Source organism: Artibeus jamaicensis, unplaced genomic scaffold (genome assembly GCF_021234435.1).
Source record: "Artibeus jamaicensis isolate MK-2021 breed Jamaican fruit bat unplaced genomic scaffold, CSHL_Jam_final contig_464, whole genome shotgun sequence".
In the NCBI taxonomy this organism is placed as follows: domain Eukaryota; kingdom Metazoa; phylum Chordata; class Mammalia; order Chiroptera; family Phyllostomidae; genus Artibeus; species Artibeus jamaicensis.
This window is the reverse complement of record NW_026521842.1, coordinates 14,160,676-14,181,128: the sequence shown is the minus strand read 5'-3', so window position 1 is coordinate 14,181,128 and position 20,453 is coordinate 14,160,676. Positions and strand designations below refer to the sequence as shown.

The 20,453-nt window shown below is 57.8% G+C and overlaps 1 protein-coding gene across 3 annotated transcripts in view; it reads left to right on the top strand.

Moving 5' to 3' along the window:
- Window positions 1-20,453, top strand: part of VAC14 (VAC14 component of PIKFYVE complex) — a 94,005-nt gene that overhangs the window by 30,033 nt on the left and 43,519 nt on the right. For all 3 annotated transcript variants that reach the window (XM_037154163.2, XM_037154164.2, XM_037154165.2), the window contains exons 11-13: window positions 1,650-1,794; window positions 2,067-2,132; window positions 17,083-17,239. In XM_037154163.2, coding sequence (XP_037010058.2) covers window positions 1,650-1,794; window positions 2,067-2,132; window positions 17,083-17,239 — 368 coding nt within the window. The remainder of the gene's footprint in view (window positions 1-1,649; window positions 1,795-2,066; window positions 2,133-17,082; window positions 17,240-20,453) is intronic.

The window sequence follows — 20,453 nt, the reverse complement described above, 5'->3', positions numbered from 1 at the left end:
GGAGGGAACGACTAGGAAGTTGTCAGAGCGCCCGCGGGCTCCCCGCTCGGGCCGCATGGCGGGTCTGCAGGGAGCCACACTGTCGGCCTGGAGTGTGGGCTGGGTTTCAACGACTGGGGCACCAGGGGGAAGTCCTGTCTCATTAGTGATCTTCAGATTAGTTTTATACCACTTACATGTTGAAACGACCATATTCGGAGTATGTCAGGTTAATTAAAATGTGCCATTAAAAATAATTTCCACTGTTCCTTTTTACTTTTTAATATAAAACCAGAACACGTAAAATTTCACATGTGGCCCATGTTGTATTTTCCTTGGACAGTGAACATGAGAGAGGCCGAGTGGGACGGTGGTGGCAGCCCGTGTGTGTGTGTGTGTGTGTGTGTGTGTGTGTGTGTGTGCGCGCGCGCGCGCGCACTGCCTGACTCATCTGTCCGCGCAGCACTTCCCCGTCTGTCTGAGGCTCTGAAGGGCCGAGATGGTGGATGTCCTCAGCTGACCCCAGGAACTTCCAGCCATGAGGCTCCATGGAAATCTCAGTGGCGGCCCTGGCCAGAAAGGCTCAGCCCTTTCTGCCACCAGAGGATAGAAGTACCCACTGTAGCCCCCGAAACGAGCACCGTGGGGAATCATCAGACCATATTAAGTAGCAGTTCCGTTTAGCACTTACAGAGCTCAGAATTATGCCCTTTAGGAATTCACATCAAATGAGCCTCAAAGAGGCTGCAGGCAAATTAGGAAAACACAGGCATGGAGTTCCTGATGTAAATGAATAATTGAGCAGCCTGAAAATACCACGAAAGACCATTTTGTACTGGCAGCAACTAAAGCGCCTGGCCCAGTCCTCAAAGAATTGCAGCCCTGTCTGCACCAGTCGTGGCCCCTTTGCACAGATGCCATGCGATGCACTACCAGGAGGGCAGTGCACCCTCAGGTCTTCTGCCCGTCCCATCCCCATCTCCGAAACTCCAGTCTCTGCCTGGGCCTCGTGCTTTGGGCAGAGGGTGGGGGTCAGTGTCCCAGCAGCACCCTGCCCTCCCGGGGCTGCCCAGCAGGAGACTCTGCCTGGAGACCAGCAAGGCTTTGGTCAGTAAAGCCGGGAGCCTGTGGCCCCCCAGGAGCAAAGCCCATTCTGAACAGCTACACTTCTCAGAGGCAGAGGCCAACTTCCCCAACTAACAAGAACTTCAGAGCTTCCGAGGCAGCTCCCAAGGCTCCTCAGCCAGGCTGAACACTGGGCTGAGTGCCCTGGAGTATGGCAGAGAAAAAGCCATTATCCCGGTCCTTGCTTGAGAAATGTTCGATGGGGGCCTTGGGAAGGCCCTGTGGATGGCAGCGCTTTCCCCTGGACTTTCTGGACATGGTGGTTTCGCTTTATCACAAAGGGGCTGGACTGAATGGCCTTGCATCCCTGAGGTCTGCTGGGGCCCAGCTCAGTGACACTGGAGAGGTTTTCTGCTGTCAAAGCTAGGTAGTGCCGGTACAGAAAAGGGAAGTGGGTGGGCGCCCAGCAGCCCGGCCCTCACCCCACCACGATATTGCAGAGGGGAGAGAAGCAAGCCCTCTGGGAGGTTCTGGTACAGGGCCAGGGTGGTGCTGGGTGTGGTGGAGAAGGCTCCAGTGGCTTCAACTCCTGGTCTTGCCCACAGCACAGAAAGGGCCCCGGTCGCCCTCCACCTTGATGGGATTGTGCAGGTCCTGAACTGCCACCTCAGTGATATGGCCATCGGGATGATGACCAGGATCGCCGTGCTGAAGTGGCTTTACCACCTCTACATCAAGACCCCTCGGAAGGTGAGCCCCCAGGTCCATGGGCCCAGTAGGTCCCTCCGAGCCAGGGGCCTTTTCCATTCCCACCTTGCATTTCAAGGGCCTGCCGTGCTTGGTGGGGTTTGGATCATTGAAGTTCTGGGAGAACCATGATGTGCAGAGGGGTGACAGGTGCTTGAGGAGCCCTGGTGTCTGGGGGAGCAGGGGAAGGTGGTCCATGCAGGGGGCCCTGTCCGAGCTGAGCACAGGCCTGGAGTGAGGGAGCACTCACCGGCGCCCTCCTCTCCACTCCGCAGATGTTCCGGCACACGGACAGCCTCTTCCCCATCCTCCTGCAGACGCTATCGGACGAGTCCGACGAGGTAGGTCCACTACACCGCTTCCTGTGACAGTGGCTTTTTGGCCTCCCTTTCTGAATGGCTCATGGGATCTCGTAACGGAAAGGTGCTTGTTTGCCGTTCTCTTAAATCAGCACCCAAAAATTGTCTTGTTGCTTATACCTGGTAAAGTGCACCCTTTAGAGCAGGGGTCCCGGCCTCCAGGCTGCGGCCTAGTACCGTTCAGGGCTGTTAGGAACCAGGTTGCACAGCAGGGGGTGAGCTTGAATGTAATGCACTTGAATCGTCCTGATGCATCCCTCCTACCCGACCCAGTCCATAGAAAAACTGTCTTCCATGAAACCAGTCCCTAGTTCCAAAAAGGTGGGGGACCACTGCTTTAGAGGAAAAGCTATGCTTGCTGCTCTTGGCTTTAGGAACGAGGACGCCATCTCTGTTGGCCCTTCTCAGGAGACACTGGAGCAGGGCATCCGCCAGGCAACCAGTCTGCCCAGGCAACCTGGTCCCTGGAAGGCAGTGGAGAGTGACAGTGGGGAGCACCAGTGTGGCTCAAGTGTGCCCGCAAGGTCTGGCCCTGCTTCACTGCCTGAACTTGAGCAAGTCACTTCACCTCCTTTCTTCCATGTTGAGTGGCACGGTAACAGCACATGGGTTGTGAGAATGAAGTGCTCTACGCAAGATGCTTAGGTGCCATGCTGGGCGCACACTGAGCACTCTGTGAGTGCTGGTTGTTCATTTCAGCTGGATGCCATTTGACCTCGAGTTTGACATTGGATCCCTCAGCTTTGCTTTGTTGGGATCACCAAGAGCTGCTGGTGCAAAGGGGAGAAGCTGGCCCAGATCCCAGCAGCAGAGTAAACCCTGAGTGAGAAGCCGGCCAGGAGAGTTGGGGAGAGCTGGCCTGAGTCCTTCTATCATCTGGGGGCTCCTCCAGCCACACACTACCTTTCCCCACACCATTCCATGCAGCACCCCATTCCATGGAGTTGGAGTAGGCGAGTTCTTTTTCAGGGGCAGAGTTTGCAGCTGGGCATTGCCATTTGCTAAGGTGGCATCCCGTCTGTCTACCCATGCCAGCTCCGGCCACACATCAGGTGCTGCTGCTACGTCTGGCCTCCTCTCCTCCCCTCTTCCAGGTTCCGGGCGGCCATGGGCTCCAGGCAAAGCTCTAGTCCTCCATGGGCAGTGGGAACATGGGGGTGGACAAGGCCTGGAGGCTGGGGAAAGGAGAGGGGCGTAGCTCACAACTTCCTATAGAGTGAGGCACCACGGTCCTCCCTGGGGTTGGACCAGGCTTGTGTGGGGCCCGGGGAAGCTGTCCTGCAGCCTAAACCCTCGCTGAAAAGAGATGCAGACAGGCGGATGTCTGCCTCTGGGTCCTCTAAGGTACTTGATGTTTCCAGAAAAATCCAAAACAGATGGTCTGTGAATCTGTCCTCGGCTCCTCCTGCCTGCCCACCACGTACACATATATGCAAGCACACATGCACACGTGCACACACGCCTCTCTCCCTCCCCCCCCGCCCCCTAACTGCAGCAAGAGGCCCCGGGTGGACTCGGCCCAGTTTTGCCCGAGCTGAGAGTGGCCCACTGCACAGTCACAGCCCCCATTTCAGTACAAAAAGGAAGAGAACTTTGCTGATTGGTTCCTTCCCTAGGACTTCACTGGAAGCAGCTGAGTTTTCAATTCTTTAAATTGACTTGTTTAATCCCATCCAACTCTCTTTGCTCGCGATTGGCTTTGTGTGTGTGTGCATTTAAAGGGAGGAGATGCAGTCCATTAAACAGCTCTGTTCAGGTCGAGGCTGTGCACACTCCATTTGCTGGAGCTCCAAATGCCGTCTGGGCTTTGGGGCACATCTTGTGGGTCTCCGGTGCAGATAGGATCGCAGCTGCTCCTGGGGACAGTCGCAGGGGTGGGGGAGTGCTGCTGTAATGGAGGTAAAATCCCTGCTTTCCCATCTCCGGGGGAAGGGTTTGGGGACCTCGATAATCAGTGGGGAGTCCTGCTTCTGCCATATCCCACTGCTTCACCAGAATCACATTCCTAAGTGTCCCCTGCCCAATCTCTTTGGCGACTTGGAGGGCTTACTGTGTACTTGGCAATGGACAGACAGCCACACACAAGAAAAAGTCCGTCTTCTCTTGCAACTTCCTTTCTAGCATATCTAGAAAAAGCTCTCTGCTGAGTTTTCCCATTATTTCCAAGCACAGCCCTGATATAAAATCAGAGCTCCCTGGGGTGCAAAACCCTGAAGGCCATTCAGTCAAATCAGACCACAGCCAAACGGTGCAGGAGGGTGTGGAGGGAGGCCCCTTCCTACTAAAGGCTTCACAGAGTCTAATGGATATAACAGCCCCTGGAAGGTCCTTTCTTCCAGCCTGGGGCCCTCGAGGCCCTGCCTACCCCATGTCTTGGATGATTCTTCATAACAGGTTACCCGCACCCCTGTCGGGACCAGCTGGGGAGCCGGGGAGCGCCTGTCTAACTGAGTCATCGTGCCTGTTTCTGGCCACCTTCTCTTGTTCCACAAGCCCTTGAGAAGGGTTCTGCTTGGTGTGGAGAGGGGCATGTATTCTGAAAAAGCTCTCCCTTCAGCCTCCAGACCTTTCGTTCACTTTTCTCGTTGATTTCTAGAAACTCTTTATATTGGGGACATTAGAGTCATCACCTTGTTGCAAATGTTCTTCTCTCCCAGTATGATTGTGATAAACCCACGTTTCTCAGCCTTGGTGAGAGCCACCGGCCTCAGGGGACAGACAGAGTGTATGCAGGCGTTAATGATGCAAGAGCTAGGTTGCAGGGAGGGAAGGGCAGGGCTTCAGGGATGGGGCAGGTCACGTGACCATGGCCTCGTGGGGATGTCTTGTCTGTCATTGTTCCTCAGTTCTGTCCCCTTGATAGCTTGGTAGTCGACACCCTTCTGGCATCCTCGGTTGTCTCTGCTTTTCCATTGTTCAGGATAAGTGGCAGTTTGCTTGGTCCCGCCCGCTCCTTGCAGACTATCTGAAAATCCCTTTCGTCAGAAAGAATTTGCAGGTGTCAAATTGATATTCTTGGCTCCAGAGTAGAAATCCTTCCATTAGCTCAAGATCCAATTACTTGTTTTTAAGTGACAATGCTCCCTGATTCAACAGTGTGGAACGCAGTGCACATTCCTGTTGGACCCGGGGGGGGGGGTGTTGGGACTGCCCCAGGGGCCTCAGGTCAGTCCTCACCCCTCCCCCACTCCCAAGCACAACTTCCTCCCATCCCGCATTTAAACTCCGCAGGGTGTAGTGATGGGTACAAATCATTATATACCTGCTGAAACACATGGAATGCACACCAGGAGTGACTCCGAAGGTGAATGGTGACGGCGTCACTGTAGGTTCATAGATTGTCACCGTCGTGGCGGGGACGCAGACGCTGGTAGAGGCTGTGCAGGGACACATGGGAACTCTGCGCGGCCCGTTCACTGTGGCCTTGCACCTAAAGCTGCTCTCAGAAATTAAGCCTGTTTAAAACAAACAAACAAAAACGTAGAACTGAAAAAAAAGAACTCAGTCTTAGAAGGGACCTGGAAGGAACCTGGTCCCACCCTGACTGAACGTAGCATCAGATGGTTGGCCCCCCTCCCTGAGCCTGAAGCCACCGCTTTGCCCCAGGGACCGTGGGCAGGGAGCCCCGCCTCCCCGGTTTGAGAAATGGTGGTAGCGTCTTAGGGTACTTTTGTAGGTCGTATTCACTGTGAACGTTATTTTTGGTGTTTTGCGTTTCGGTTGTGGTTTGGAGTGGTGTTCCATTCTGGTGACGTTTCCTCTCCAGTGGCCATGCCGCCCGGTGGTGCAGAACAGGGGCTTTGGGGTCAGGAAGTCCCAGAGTCCAGTCCCTAGCTCTGTCACTAATTAGTTGGTTGGCCTTGAACAAGTGGCCTAGCCTCTCCGAGCCTAGCTCCCTTATTCGAAAACCAGAAGTAATGGTGGAACCGCCCTCCCAGATTTGTCATGAGGATCAAAGGAGACCGTGGGAGTCCATGCTGCGCACAGGGCCCAGCACCTGCAAACAGGCAGTGAGCACGGCCCCTCTGAGGCTGGCCGTCTTTCTGTGAGAGCACCGGGCAGCAGAGACGCACTGAAGTCAGAACATGGGCCTCGTGGTGCCCCAGAGCTCTCCTGCCTCAGCTTTAGCAGCAAAAGCCAGAGCAGAAGCTAGTCTCTGTCCTGTGTCCCTGCCTGCCTTCAGGACCACACAGGCCCCGTGCAGATGGGCAGGGTGTTTGGGGGCTCATCACCCACCTTCAAACCTTAGAAAAGACAAAGGTGATGACAGCGGGCAGCAGGACCTCGCCCTTCTCTGTACTTCCTCCCCTTTGCAGCCTGTGCCCCTGGCCCCCAGCACCCCTGAGGTGGAGCTGCCCATGCAGAGTGACCTGTTGTCAGCAGGTGGTGTTTGTCGCATGGCAGGTAGAAAGGCTCTCAGCTGGCCGCCCGGGGGCCAGGGGAAGGAGGGAAGTGGCATCTGTGGCGGAGGACCTGCATCAGGGCCTCTCGCTGCCACAGACTCGTGCTCAGGAGCAGAACCTTCAGCTTCCATCAAGACCCAGAAGAGCTCCAGGAGCAGCCTCCCCAGATTTTGCTCAACATCTCAGACGTGGGGTGTCCTTAACACTTAGAGCAGATGTTCCCCACCTAGAAGAAGCCCCCCTTTCTCTCTCCTAGTTTCAGAGTAACCACAAAGAGAAATTGTCGATGGGAATGTGTAGCTAATGTGACTGGGGCAGAAGCCGGAGAAAGGGAATGAGAACCACCTTTCTAGAAAAGCTGGGAGGGTAGGACGTGAGGGCGTTGTTCACGGCAGTGCCTGCGTCTGCGGCTCAGGAGGCCGGGCCATGGGGTGGGTCTGAGCAGTGATTTGGAGGCACCCACCAAGGTCCTGAAAGTACACCACAGTGGGAGTGGCACACCCCGTCCTCAGGCCCGCGGTGCGTCTGAGAACGGCCCGACCTGTCGGGCAGGAGCCGGGGGCTGCTCCAGCCTGTGCTGAGTCCTGAGGGAGGAGGGGCCGTGAGCTCTTTCTTCTCTTGGGTGTAAAACTCTGCCCATGAACCCACTCTGTCCGAGGGCACTCAACTCCACCCACCCCTGCCCAGCAGGGGGCTCTCCAGTGGCTGTATTTGAGGGATGGTTGGCTTTGGGGGAAGGGCTAGGACCTCAGTGGTTTCCCTGGCCCAGGTCCTAGGAGAAGTGGCCCGGAGCTGAAGAGGCTTTCAAACCTGTGGAAGGAGAGGGGTTTGTCTGAGCTGATTGCCCCAAAGAGAGGCAGGTTGAGACTCGTGTGAGAGACCAACAGGACGGCTCTGGGGTCGTCCGCTCCTGACCGGCCGCCTGAGCCTGGCCCCCGGAGCAGACTGGGGTGAGCTGCCTTTGGCTTCCTGTCTCAGGGAGCAGAGCCCTGTTGTCCCATCATGTCCCCCGACCTTTTCTCCAGGGACACTTGTCACTTTGGTCTGGCGGGTGGGTCACCTGGGCACAAAGACTCATCTCCCTGCTTTTAGGGGATTTCAGTGGTGACGACAGGGCCTTCAGCATGGCCCCCACCTGGGGGAGGCCCCACACCTGAGAGCTGTGCTGTGAGGAATCGTGGGGAGGCTCTGAGTCCCCACAGGTTCGTCTTCTGATGCACACAGTCCAAGGTGAAGGGGCTCCTGGGAGGGAGGGCGTGCTGCTGGGAGTCGGCCACCCTGCCACGTCTGCCCCAGAAATGAGGGCGCCGGCTTCATTATTGGTCCCTTTGTTTGAGGGCAGCTGTGGGACCCGATGCCGGGCCGTCCGACAGCCCACCCACCACCCCCACCGCTGGCTTCATTCGGAAACCGCGGAGGGCGCTGTGTCCGACCCCACGGGTCCATGGGAGGAGAGGGCAAACAAGGCGGCTGCGCTGTTCTGAGTGCTTTGCATCTATTGTCTTAACGAGTCTGCCAGCACTCCTGCAGTGATTTTAATTTTCCCCAGTTTGACATAAAAGGAGGTTTAGGCAAGAGGAGAACTTGCCCAAGGTCACACCAGCAGAAGCCAGAACTGAGCTTCATGTCTGTCTGATTCCAGGACAGCTAAAGCCCCACACGGGGTCTGACCTCACTGCAGAGTGGGGGGCCCAGTAGGTTGGGGCACTGCGTTATTCAGGCCAGCCCCCCCCACAGTGGTGGTGGCGTTTTGTCCTTGGCTCGATGCACCTTCTCTCTGAGCAGTTGGCCCACCTGCCCCGGAGGTTGCCCTGGGCGGCACACTGACCTGGGCCCCGGCTCCCATCCGGCCCCTCCAGGAGGACGGGCCTCCGGTCCACACGCCCAGCTCTGTGAGGCCAGCAAGTCCACGGCATCTCCCCACCTCAGTCTTCTTCCCTAAAATTCGCTGGACTGGACTGCGTCGGCCCCATCCAGCCCCAGCTTTGCGTGGTGCTCGCTGCTGCCCCAGAATACCGATGCAGCCTGCTCAGAAGTGGGTGGGAAGTGCATTCCCGTAAGAATGGGGCTTGTTTCTCCTTCCCGTAGCCTTGCCTCGGTTTTTATTTCATTCCAATTTTCATTCCATCTACTCTCCAAGACAAACCGAAACAACCCCTCAATTCCGAAGACTGCTTTGCCATCAGGGCCAGCTGCCACCCTAGAGAGCTGAGGGGTGGATGTCAGGGCCCAACACTGGTCCCCCTTGCCAGCAGCCTGCCCCAGGTGGGGAGACGAGCTGGGCCCAGGCAGAAACGGCCCAGAAAAGACAGGCATGGACCTTTTCCCTGCTGCTACCCTCTGGGGGTCCTGCCAAGAACACGGAACCCTTGTCCACACAGCTCTCCCTGTGGCTGACCTGCAGCAAGAGAGAGAGGCGGGACCCCAGTCACAGTCCCCAGAGACCCCCGGGCACCCACAGCCCAGCACAGACGCTGGCTGTCACCGCTAGGGGTCCTGAGAGGACTTTGGTCTGAAAAGAGCCCCAGTGGGGAGGAGAGGAGAGCAGCAGGGGCTCAGTCCCAGAGTCACACCTGGTGAGAGGGCCTCTGCTCTTGTCCTTCTTCTGTGGGTCCACACTCTTTTTCCTCCTCAGCCACCCTTGAGTGAAGGGAGGGCCCACAGTAACCGCAGTTGGCCCGGTGGCATTCCGCTCTGGGAAAGGCAGGTTTGTGTGCCGGGTGTGTTTCTGGTATTTATCGCTATCTGGACTCCTTCCAGTGATGAGCAAATAAGGACCCAGAGCCAGCTCAGTAACTGGCATCAGTGGATTGAGCTGGGGGTTGGGGGCGCCTGCTGCCTGGCCCACCCGGGCTCCTGATGAAGGCAGAGGTGGGACTGAGCAGGGTGGGCAAAGGGAGGTTTGCTTCCCAAATTGGACCCGTTGGCACAAGAGCGATTTCATGCAGGGCAGCTGGTCAGAGCCCTGCAACAGGGCTGCCCCAAGCAGGGCTGCTGTCAGAATCCTCTGGAGCGTCTGAAAATGCAGCCGTGTGGGCTTCAGCGCCGCCCCCCTGGGCTGTTCCCTTAGGCAGGGCCTTGTTGCCTGGGCACTGGTGCTTTCTACAAGCTCCCAGGTGATTTTCTTGCCCATCTCTAGTTGAGAACCACAGGTAGGGACCAGTGTTAATATCCTGCTGGAATTCTAGGGCCCCGCCCAAGCGCTCAACCCTGCTGTCCTCCCTCCAGAGGCCTCAGGGTGGTGGCCTGACCAGAACCCCTGTTCTCACCCCTCACCCTACTCAGTGTTTATGGCATCATCAGAAACTAAAATTTCTCCCATACATTTTTCCCAAGATGTCGATTTTACTCCTCTGGCAATGCCACAGCTGAATGAACTGAATTCCCCAGACGACGTCCTGTTGACGGCCCTTAAGGCCATGGTGGAGGCAGGTTCAGTGAGCCCAGAGATGCTGAGGTTGGGTCATCCCCACTGTGGACAGGAATACCTACCACCCAGCGCTGCTTCCTCCCCACCGGATCCCGCATCATGGAACGTGCAGGGTCTCGGTTCATCTGCACACGGCCTTCCAGGGCAGTTCTCCTGTGTCCCCCACTGCCCCAGGAGGAAGCCGAGACTCAGAGAGGTGAAGTCAGCTTGGTCAAGAGCCCAACTGCGATGCTCCATGAAACATTATCACACCCCCCACGTTTCTGCACATCGAGGCCAGCTGGTCCCCACCCATGTCAGCAGTCCCTGTGCCCTCTCATAGCCCTTGTCACGTTCTGTGGGATTGGAGGCTTTGTCCAGCACATAGTGGCACTCAGAAACGTTTTAGGAGAAAGTGAACAAATTGGCAGGGAGGATGGAGAGCTGATCCCACTGGGCGTGCCCCATGCTCCTGGGTCCTCTCCTGCTGGGCGTGGCCCTGCAGTACAGACAAGAAGCCTGGCCTGGAGGAGAGCCTGCCTTCTCAGCCAGGGCTCCGTGTAGCTTGCAAATGCCCTGGGAGTAAGTGGGGACCTGGAGGCCGGCAGGAGACCAGGGAGCCTGTGCTGTTCTCCTGGTTGCCAGGGACGGGTGCCCTGGAGACAGCTGGCCCCTCAGCTCATCACCTAGTAACCGAGCTGTGACGGTGTGTGTGCCGCTCTGCTATGGCGCTGCCCCAGCACCTGCCCTTCCCCGTAGAGAGCGAGCATTGGTAACCAAGAGTGCACCCTCATGGTATGATGCAAATGAGCGATGGCTGGCGTTGGCAGGAAGGAGACTCTGTGGGGTGGGAGGGAAGGGGAGAGGATGGGGGGGCGGGGCGGTCAGGAAACCAAGTCGTCTTGCCCCAGACTGGCCTCCGAGGGATGGCCGCTGGAATGTTTTAAGCTGCCAGAACCCAAGCTGTTATCACCTTAGTGGAACTTAAGAGTAAGCATTAAGTGCAGGCCTTTTGCATGGTTTTTGCATATATGGCACAGAACTAGGTACTCAGGGAAGGATTTCAAATTGTATTAAAAATTTTAAAAGCAGGGAGGCAGGGAGGGAAAGGAAAGAGAGAAAGCAGTCCTGATCCCTGAAGATACGCGCCTTGAGTCGGGCGGCCCAAACCCAGGTACAATTCTTTTTTCTTTTTGTTTTCCAATTTGTTTTTGCTTTACTAAAACAAAGGTTTTGAGTCAGGGTGTTTTTTCAGTGGGAAGTGGAGTAAGTCCACACCTCAGCCCCCCTGTCCCACCCTGGACATGCATGTTTTGGCAGCGCTTTCCTTGCTGTCGGCAGGACACAGGGCTGGGGCCCCTCCCCCCATACCCGGGAGATGCTGGGCATGGCCTGCTCCACCCTGTTGTCGCCAAAAGTTGGTCTCAGAGTGCCACCCATTCCCAGCCCAGGGCCTCCAGCCCTGGTGCCTGCTTCCAGTGCTCCACGGGTGACCCCTCCTGGGACAGCAGCCTGGCTTCCGAGAGTCTGTCCTTTGCCAATTCCACCAGTCATGGGAGCCGTTCTGTATGAGGCTGTGGACTCAGGAGGCTCCTTGTGAAGGAAGCCGAGGGCCCTGCCCTTCCGTGCCTCTGCCCTTCCTCTCAGCTCCAGGTCCAAGGGTCAAGAGCACCTGACCTGACCCAGATCTCAGGTACTGCCGCCCCACCGCTCTGGTAGGCAGTGGCTGCACGGCTGCACCTCGGCCTCCAGGGCCCTTCGCCTGGATCCACCCCCTGCCAGCACCCGGTGTGTCCCTTGGAAGCACTCCTGCAGCTTCCTCTTGGCCAGGCCTGGAGAGGGCCCCACTTAGGGGTTTCCTTCACTCCTCACAGGGCTGCAAGGCTGAGTCAGAGGACATCTGGGGCATAATCAGCTGACCAGTGGCCTGCCCAAACTTTTGACAAAAGTTTTTAGAGATAAATAAGGAGAGAGGAGTGGGCGGCGGCTGCATCCATCCTCTTGGCAGAAGCTATTCGGAACCATCCATCTTCCATTTCCTGCCCGGCACCACAGGTCAGCAAGTATTCATCCAACATCTGCCCACGCCTCGCCCTGGGACTTCACGGTCAGAGGTCCTGGTGCGAGGCGAGGAGGGGTCTCCCAGCCAAGGGACTCGGCCGTGCACACTCTGGGTCTCCAGCTGCTCCCAGGTAGTGAAGAGCAGCCAGGAGCACCGAGGGGACCCGAGAAGAACCTCCACCACGAGGGGTTTTCCAGGGCTGGCCTGTGGGCGAGGTTTGGGACAAGGAGTCCCTGTGTGTGGACCACTAAGAGAAGGAAGGGGAACAGCCACCGCCCAGAGAGACTGTCCCTGACTTGCTGGAAGGCAGTGTGGTGACAGCCTGCAGTGGCCCCGTCCAGACGACTCCCCTCTCTCACAGAAAGTCCTCTTCACTGGTGTCAGGGCACCTCCTACAAGAGAGGGCTTCCTTGGTTTTGCTCCCCAAGACATAAAGGGGGTGAAGCCCCCACCACCACCCCTGCGGCCTTCCCTCAGAGTTGCTTTGTCACATGTTTTCCACACCCAGTCGCCACTGACCCTTTCATTCTGGGGTGTCCAGCTCTACTGCAGGATGAGGGGCCAGCTGATGTGGCTTCCCCACCCCCCCACCCCATCCGTTGCCATGGTAACGGCATGCCCTCCTGTTCCTGCAGAATATTGCTTTCTTGTAACCTTCCTCCCTCCCTCCCTCCCTCCCTCTCCTCCTCCTTTTTCTCACACAAAAAGAAAGCACAAGTGTTTTATATTCATTTTGCAAAATGCTGTGTAGTGCATACTAATTGGTGTGGCTTCCTCCTGCTTTGCGCCTTTCCCGTTCTGGGAGGCAGGATTCCAGGCCGGCACAGGCGCGGGCCCAGCCGGCTGCTCATTGGAACGGAGGCCGGTTCCGTTTCCAGAGGCCAAGTGGCGTGTCTCTAGCTCAGGGCCTTTCTTCCAGGCCCTAACCAGGTGTCTCGTAAGCAAGGCTGCTGAGGTCACCTTGTCCTTGTCCTGGAGCTTCCTTTCCGCAGACCAAGGGCTGTGGGGTCTCCAGGGGCTGGAGTAGCAAAACCCTGGCTCCACACAGACACTCAGTGCCGCATCCCTCTGTTTCCCGGGCCCCCTGTTGACATTGCCTCCCAGGGCCTTTCTCCCACGGGGGCCTCTTCTGGCTCCTGAGGCAGAGTCCTGGCCTAGGCCTGCATCAGGAGTGTTGATCTAAAGCGTCACCTTCAACTCCTGGGCTGAGTGGGGTCTGCTGGTCACCTGGGGGAAGGACCATGAGCCTGGATGTCCACCATCTCAAAGCCCCAGAGTGGCACTCCACAGACTCCCCGCTCCCCTCTTCAAGGTGCCCCTTGCCCTCCACTGTGACAGCCCCTTCCCTTCTGGCCAGTAAGAGGCTGAAGGACATGGTGATGCTGGTCTCTGGTGTTCACTTTAAGGGACTAGAAGGTCAGTGTGTGTGCAAGTGAGCATGTACACACGTGTGCACACACCGTGTACAAGTGGCATCACCCCTGGCAGGACTCTCTGTGGCCTTTTTGCCAGCCCTTGGGGACCAGAGAAACACCTTTTGATATGCAAGCACAAGGGGAGTGGCTGGGATTGCCTGGGACCTGTCGGCTTTAGTTGTGCAACTGAAGTGTAATTCGCATTCATTTGCCATTTGGTATTAAACTTCCTAAAATAAGAGAATTCAAAATGTAAAATACAGAGCTTTGCTGGCTGCACTGTCCAGTGGGACAGAGGAGGTGCACAGAGAGGCACGGTGCAGTTCTCTTGTGGGGAAGTAAAATCTGAAGCCCTCCGCGTGTGTGCTGCTGTCCCAGCCCAGTCCCTAAGGCTGGACCACCAGCCCTGCCTGGCTGTGGCACCAACAGTCCTGTAACAGAAGTGGTGCACGAGGACCACCTCTAACCGTCATGACAGCCTCGCATACTGAGCAAACAGCAGCGCCCCTCGGGCCAAGTTGCTGTCTCCTGGAGCACGTGCGCTGCACTGTCCGTGTTTCCCGCCCCTTTCCCCCCAGTACCTGTCCTGTCGGCCTTGCTTCTCCAGCCAGCACAGGCCCTGACCGCAGCTGGCACTCAGTAGATGCTGGGCAGGGGGGCTGTGGGAGTGAAGCTGACTGGTGCTCCAGTTTGGGGACCAGAGCTGAGTGTGAAGTGGACTCCCTGTCGCCTTGAGCACGTGACCCCATGTAAGGTGAGACCGAGGACAGCGAGGCGTGAACGCTGGCTGGCTGAGAGCAAAGACAGCCTCTCCCCCTTCCCCCTTCCCCCTCCTCCTCCACCTCTCCCCCTTCTCTTACAGTCCGGCTGTGGGGCCAGAATGTGGAGACACCTCACAGGAGGAGCGAGGCCTCTCAGGGGCTACTGCCAAACATCTTTCCTGACAGGGAAATCGGCCTGTGCCGTTAGCGTGGTGTGCGTCAGCGTGGCCCTCCTGGGGCCGGGATCTCGCCTTCGTGCCAGCCGGGCCCCAGCTGCCTCGTGCTGTTCTCACTTGCTGCATTTGACTGCCAGGGCCGGCTGCCTGGAGGAGGCGTGCCTCTGTGCACCACACAGCCAGGCCTGGGCGGAGGGGCTGGCGGGCGCCGAGAGCTGAGAGACACACAGGTTGCCTCCTTGATCCCCTCCGCTCTCCTGTGAGTCTGAACCAGGCATGAGATCGTCGGAGGGTCAGCGAGGGTCCCCTGCCTGGGGCCGTGGGCAGAGCAAGAGCAGATTGCTCAGCAAGTACCATTGGGTCGGGAACTAGGGTGTCAGTTGGGGTTTTGACTTGTTGGGGTGCTTTTTGAGGTAGAATCCACATACCACGAAGTTCACCCTTTTAAAGTATACTCTGCAGACGAGGTTATGCAGCCGTCACCACTAAGTTCAGAAGATGTTCGTAGCCCCCGGGAGAAACCCTGCACCCGTTAGCAGTCGCTCCCTGTGTCTGCTCCTCCAGCCTCTGGTAGCCGTTCATCTACTTCCCGTGTCTGTGGACCCGCCTGTTCTGGACATTTCACGGAAGTGGAATTGTCGGGCCCTGTGTGGCTCGTGCGTCTGGCTTCTCAGCAGTTTTCGAGGTCCACCGTGTTGTGGCGAACATCAGAGCTTTGCTCCTTAGTGTCGCCGGCTGGCGTTCCCGGGCGTGGCTCTGCTGCATTCTGTCAGCTCTTTAGCAGCTGGCGGGCGTTTGGGTCGTTTCTGCTTTCTGGCTCTGACGCCCGAAGCTGCCGTGCACGTTCCTGCGGAAGTTTGTGTGTGGACCTGTTTGCAGCGGTGGCCCCGTGTTTAACTTCTTGAGGCACAGTTGGCTGGCGTCTTGCCTCGCTGTTTACTTTGGAAAAGTCACTCCTCCACCTGGACTCCCTGGTCCCCTTTGCCTCCCCGACCTTTAGACAGTGACTTGCATGGAAGATCAAGAATGTGGAGCGTGCATCCTGGGAGCCAGGGCTCAGGCTGCTCCCTCGCGTGGCAAGCCCAGTACGGTCACTGCTCTGCGGTCTGTCCCTCACCCCACCCTCTACATCCTTTCTGCCATTGTGGAGGCGAAAGCCTTCTGGGGGCCTCCTTCAGTGGCAGCCGAGGCCTGGGCCTTCCTGCTTCTGGACCTAGTCCTGCGCAGGCCTCCAGCTCTCCACCGGGACCAGGCAGCCCTTGCTCCTGCCATCCGCCTGGACTGCTCAGCAGCCAGGCTCTGCAGCCAGCATGGATGCCTTCCCTACAGGCCCAACAGTCAGACTGTCCCAGGTGCGCTGAAGGGCAGGGGCGTGTAGGTCTAGCCCAGGCCATGGGCTAGAGAGAGTCTGATTCAGCTGCAGCCCCAGCCCCCCAGCATGGCACCTGGCAAAGCACACAGGAGAGAGACAAGGGAAGAACTCTGCTAGACAGCCAGGAGGTGGCATCCGTATGTGAATGCCACGTCCAACCTGGGTGCGGCTAGGCAAGGAGTGAAGTGACTATCTCTTGGGAAGCTGGGCCAAACACACCAGGCTGCTGGGAGAAGACCGTGGGGCCAGAATGGGCCAGCAGGCAAGGAGCTCGGCTGCGTGTGCCAGGCCGCAGAGGGGACCCCGGGAGGGGAGGGACAGCTGGGGCAGGTAGGATGGGGTGCTGGCACGTTAGTTGCCTAGGGACAGGAACTGCTCTCAAGCTTTGAGGAGAGGTTAGTGGCTTTCATTTCTTTTGAGATAAAATTCTCCCTTTAAAACTATACAATGCAGAGATTGTTAGTACATTGACAAGGTTGTATACCCATCACCACTCTTCTAACTCCAGGACGCTTTCCGAGTCCCACAGAGCACACTGGAGCTGCTTAACCTTGACCGTAGTCAGCACATTGCGCTGGCTGGCTGTGGTGCTCTGGCCACCTGGAGCTTTGTGTCACTCCCACTGGTCCAGGGCTTCCCAGGTTGCAGGGGCAGCCCTGGGTCACCTTGCAACACAACGCTGACCTGAGCCTACACTTTGGACCATTCTCCATGCTCAACTCTGCGTCCTCCTTGGGAAAGCTTGGCGGGCAGGGGTCAGGTTCAGGGGCCTCACTCCACTCGCTTCTGTGTACGCACGTCTGGAAGTTAGGAAGTCTTCTGTCCCGGAGCCCAGAGTCACACCCTAGGTGTGGAGGGTCCTTTGAGACATGCTATGGCCTGGTGTCACTTCTACAGAAGGATCTGACCCTGACCCGGTGGGGAGCTGGGCCACCGCTGCCACACCCAGAAGCGTGGCCTAGAGAGCACTGCTGGGTCAGCGTTGGGGCGGGGCCGGGAGATGTATGCTGCGCAGACTGTGCTCTGGTGCCTGGGCCCCACACATCCTGGGGTACCCTCGCATCCCCACTCCAGGGGCCAGAGGGGAGTGTCGTGGCAAAGCTGACTTCCAGGCCTCAGGTTCGGCTTTCTTCCTCTAGCTGCTCCTGTCCACTGCCTGTCTGTCCCCTTCAGTTCAGTCCTTTGTGGAGCTTTCGGAGCACTGCTCTGGCCTCAGTCTCTCACCAGCTGTGGCCCTCTGCAGACGCCGCCCCACCTCCTGGAGGAGGCTCTCTGTCTCCAGCCGTAGCGGCCATGGGGGTCCTCGTCCCTCATCCTCTGCCTTTCTCCCCCAGGTTATCCTGAAGGACCTAGAAGTGCTGGCAGAAATTGCTTCCTCCCCTGCAGGCCAGACAGAGGACCCAGGCCCCCTCGATGGCCCTGACCTCCGGGTCAGCCACTCAGAGCTCCAGGTGCCCGCGCCTGGCAGAGCTGGCCTGCTGACCGCTCCCAGTAAGTATTCCCCTGCTGCTTCCAGCCTTGGGGACCTGGGAACACTAGTGCTCCGTCTCGTCCTGGATGGGACCGTCCTCAGGGCTGTCACTCTCAAGCCTTGGAGTTCTGCCAGGATGTGGGGGGTCAGTGATGGCCACTCTCCAAGAGGCAGGCGGACCTTGCCTCCTGGCTCACACCCCAGCGGCCCCCTCACCCCCGTAAGAGACGCTCACATCCCTCTTTCCTCGTCTTCCTGCACCTTTTATCATCTTGAACATTGGCTTGATGTAAAACCATCTGAGTCAGCTATCGTCTCTTTCCCTGGGGCTGCGTCTACCCAGTCAGGGATCCGGGGGCCTGGGAGTCGGGGCTCACAGGTGGAAGACTAGGCAGCCATTTCCTTCCTCACTGAGAGGCTAAAAATAGCTCTGAACGTGGCAGGCAGCCCAGGCAAGAGACAGCATAATTCAGACGTGTTTCCAGGCAGTCCTTGGCCATGAAGGTGGCTGTGCTGTTTCTGGGGCTCACCTTTGAGCTCCTTCTAGACATCGGGTGGCCCTTCTCCCAGACCAGTGCGACTCCCAGCACCTCCCTCCCAGGCAGACACCAGTTCCCCCCGTGATGTCATCTGGGAAATGCCCAGGGATGCAAGTCAGCAGGAAAGTACCAGCGAATCTTCGGTGTTTGCGTGGAATGTGTCTTTGTCCCCTGAACTGCTCTTGACATCCAGGCACAAGGTCCTGAACAGCCCCTGCTCTGATGCAGAAGCCAAGTGTCAAATAAACTTGGGCCCTTCAGCAGCAGCTTGCCTCCTGCAGCACCCAGGCTGGCCCCAGAGAACGCCTGGCACTCTGCTCGGTGGAGCCACAGAGGCCCCGCAGGCCTGACCGAGCCCAGGGCTTCGAGGCTGGCACGGAAGGCCATGCACTGGAGATGTCTCCCGGTGACATCCGAAGTCCAGCCCCACTCTTGCCCTTGCAGCGGGTACCACTAGGCGCCCAGGCTGCCCGTGCTCTCTTGCAGCCAGTCCCCAGTTTCCCACTGTTTCTGACTAAAGTAAGTAAGGGGCTACGGGGCTGCCATGGCCACTCAGCTCCCTGCTCGTGTTTCCCAGGAGGCAGTGGTTTCCTCCAGCAGTCAGAGGCCATAGTTAGGGAGGCTCTCGTGTCCTGACCTGGGGCCCACGCTGAGGTTCCCACCCTCCGTCCTGCAGCCCAGGACTCCATTCTTCATCCTGGGTCCCCAAGTCAGCACCTAAGGGTCAACCTGAAGTCCCAGGATGGATGGCAGGAATGCCACAGGTTGCGTGTGGGGGGAGGGCCCTTCATGACAGGGTGAGGCAGAAGGCTCTTTGTAGGAGAGGGAGGGCCTGGAGGGCAGGGACAGGGTGGCCCTAGAAGAGGGGGCAGTGGCCAAGAGATAGTACCTGCAAGGCTCAGGCCAGCCTTCAGGTCCCCTTGTCAGAGCATCCTCTGCCCTCAGCGGGAGAAGCAAAAAGCTGCGGTGGCACAGCTCCAGGCAGAGGGGACACCTCGGCCTCCCGGAACTCTGTGCTCCACCTAGAAGGTGGCTTTTCTCTTCCTTGGGGGCACAGAGAAGTGCCACTGGAGCCCTGCATGCCTAACTGCACCCCAGGGCCTGCCGAGGGGGGCTCATTGTGACTGAAATGCTTACTTGCTTGAGGATGGGCCACAGAAATGGCTGTGGGTAGCCCAGGTCTTCTGGAGAGGGTGGGGTGCACCCAGGGCCAGAGGGCCCGACCCAAGGAGTCCTAGTGACAGCAAGCCCTTTCAGCCGCTCAGGTCAGGAATAGGGGCTGAGGGTGCTGGGAGGGCAAACACTGAACCCCCGCTCCTGGATCCACCACGGTGACGGGCCACCAACAAGGCTGAGTCCATCAAGACTTGCCCCAGCTCTCCAAGGCTGTCAGACTGGCTCAGCCCAGCCCGGGCTCACCCTGAATTCATAGAACAACAACCAGCTGAGCCGGATGGGAAGACATTTCATCCTAGAAAGAACACCAAGAAAGTGCCTGCAGCCAGTCATGTTTCTCGCTTCAAGGACTCCCGGTGCCAAGGGCTACATGCTCTTCGCTGAAGACTCGTGCACATGTGCGTGTGCATCTACAGCTGGTACCACAGTTCTCAAATGAGTCCCTGATTTTAAAAGGTCAAGATCAAGTTCGTACCACAGAAGAGCATGTGAAGCCAGACCTGGGCCCCGGCTGCCCTAGGGAGGGCATGTACCAGTCACCAAGGCTGTTGAGGGCGGCTCTGAGGACGGAAAGGACACAAGAAGTGCACACTCGTTCCTCTGCAGGCTACTCGGTGTCTCGTTGCTTGTACATACAGGCAAGGGGGTCGTTGTGTCTGCTTTTCTCTGGCCGTGCACGTGGGCAGTGGCTGCAAGGCCAGACCCCCTTCCTGTTTGGATTCTCCTCTCCTTTGGCTCTCCCTGGCACTGCTCCGAGAACTCGCAGGGCACAGTGCTGCGTCCCTTCAGGGTAGGTCTCCCCACCCTGTGCAGGAACTTCCTGGAAAGCCAAGGAGGCAAGGAACGTAGCAAAGACGAAACCAGTGGTGTTCATAGGGAATCAAATGGCACTGTCTGCGTGTTGGGTCTGGAAACTCAAATGGTACAGATTGAATCAGTGGTAGGGAAGCAAGGCCCATTATACGCCAAGGCAGTTGCTGTGTTGGCCTAAATGCATGACAGCAGTGGTCCCCAGGGCCCACGAGGGGAGGTTGTTCCCTTTGTCAGGGCCATTTTGATTGAGATAGGGTGAGGAAAGTGTGGGGTGTAATGGCACTTTGGCCTTCTCTGCCCATCCCTACTTGGGGGGATGTCGGCTGAGTCTCTGCCAGGCTCCGGGGAGAGGAGACAATGAGCCCCTGTCATGCGGATCTGAAGGGCCTGACCCTGAGCCTGTGAAGAAGGCTCAGCGGGCACAGGAGGGAGGCCTCTGGGACCATTCCCCTGGTAGACACATGCCTGGCCCGCGTGGGGCTTGGACATCCCAGCTGCAGAGTGGGAGCAGCCTTGGCCAAGCACAGCAGTAGTGTGGCACTCTGGGGCCAAAGGTCACGCCAGATCTGATGTTTGCCCCTAAAACCCCATCTTTCTGTTCTTCTGGCTCCGGGCCCATCTTGGTGGGATTAAACTGCTTACATCCCCCTCTCAGGTCCAAGGGGGAATGCGACCCCAGCTCTAAAAACAGACAAAAGTGAACTGT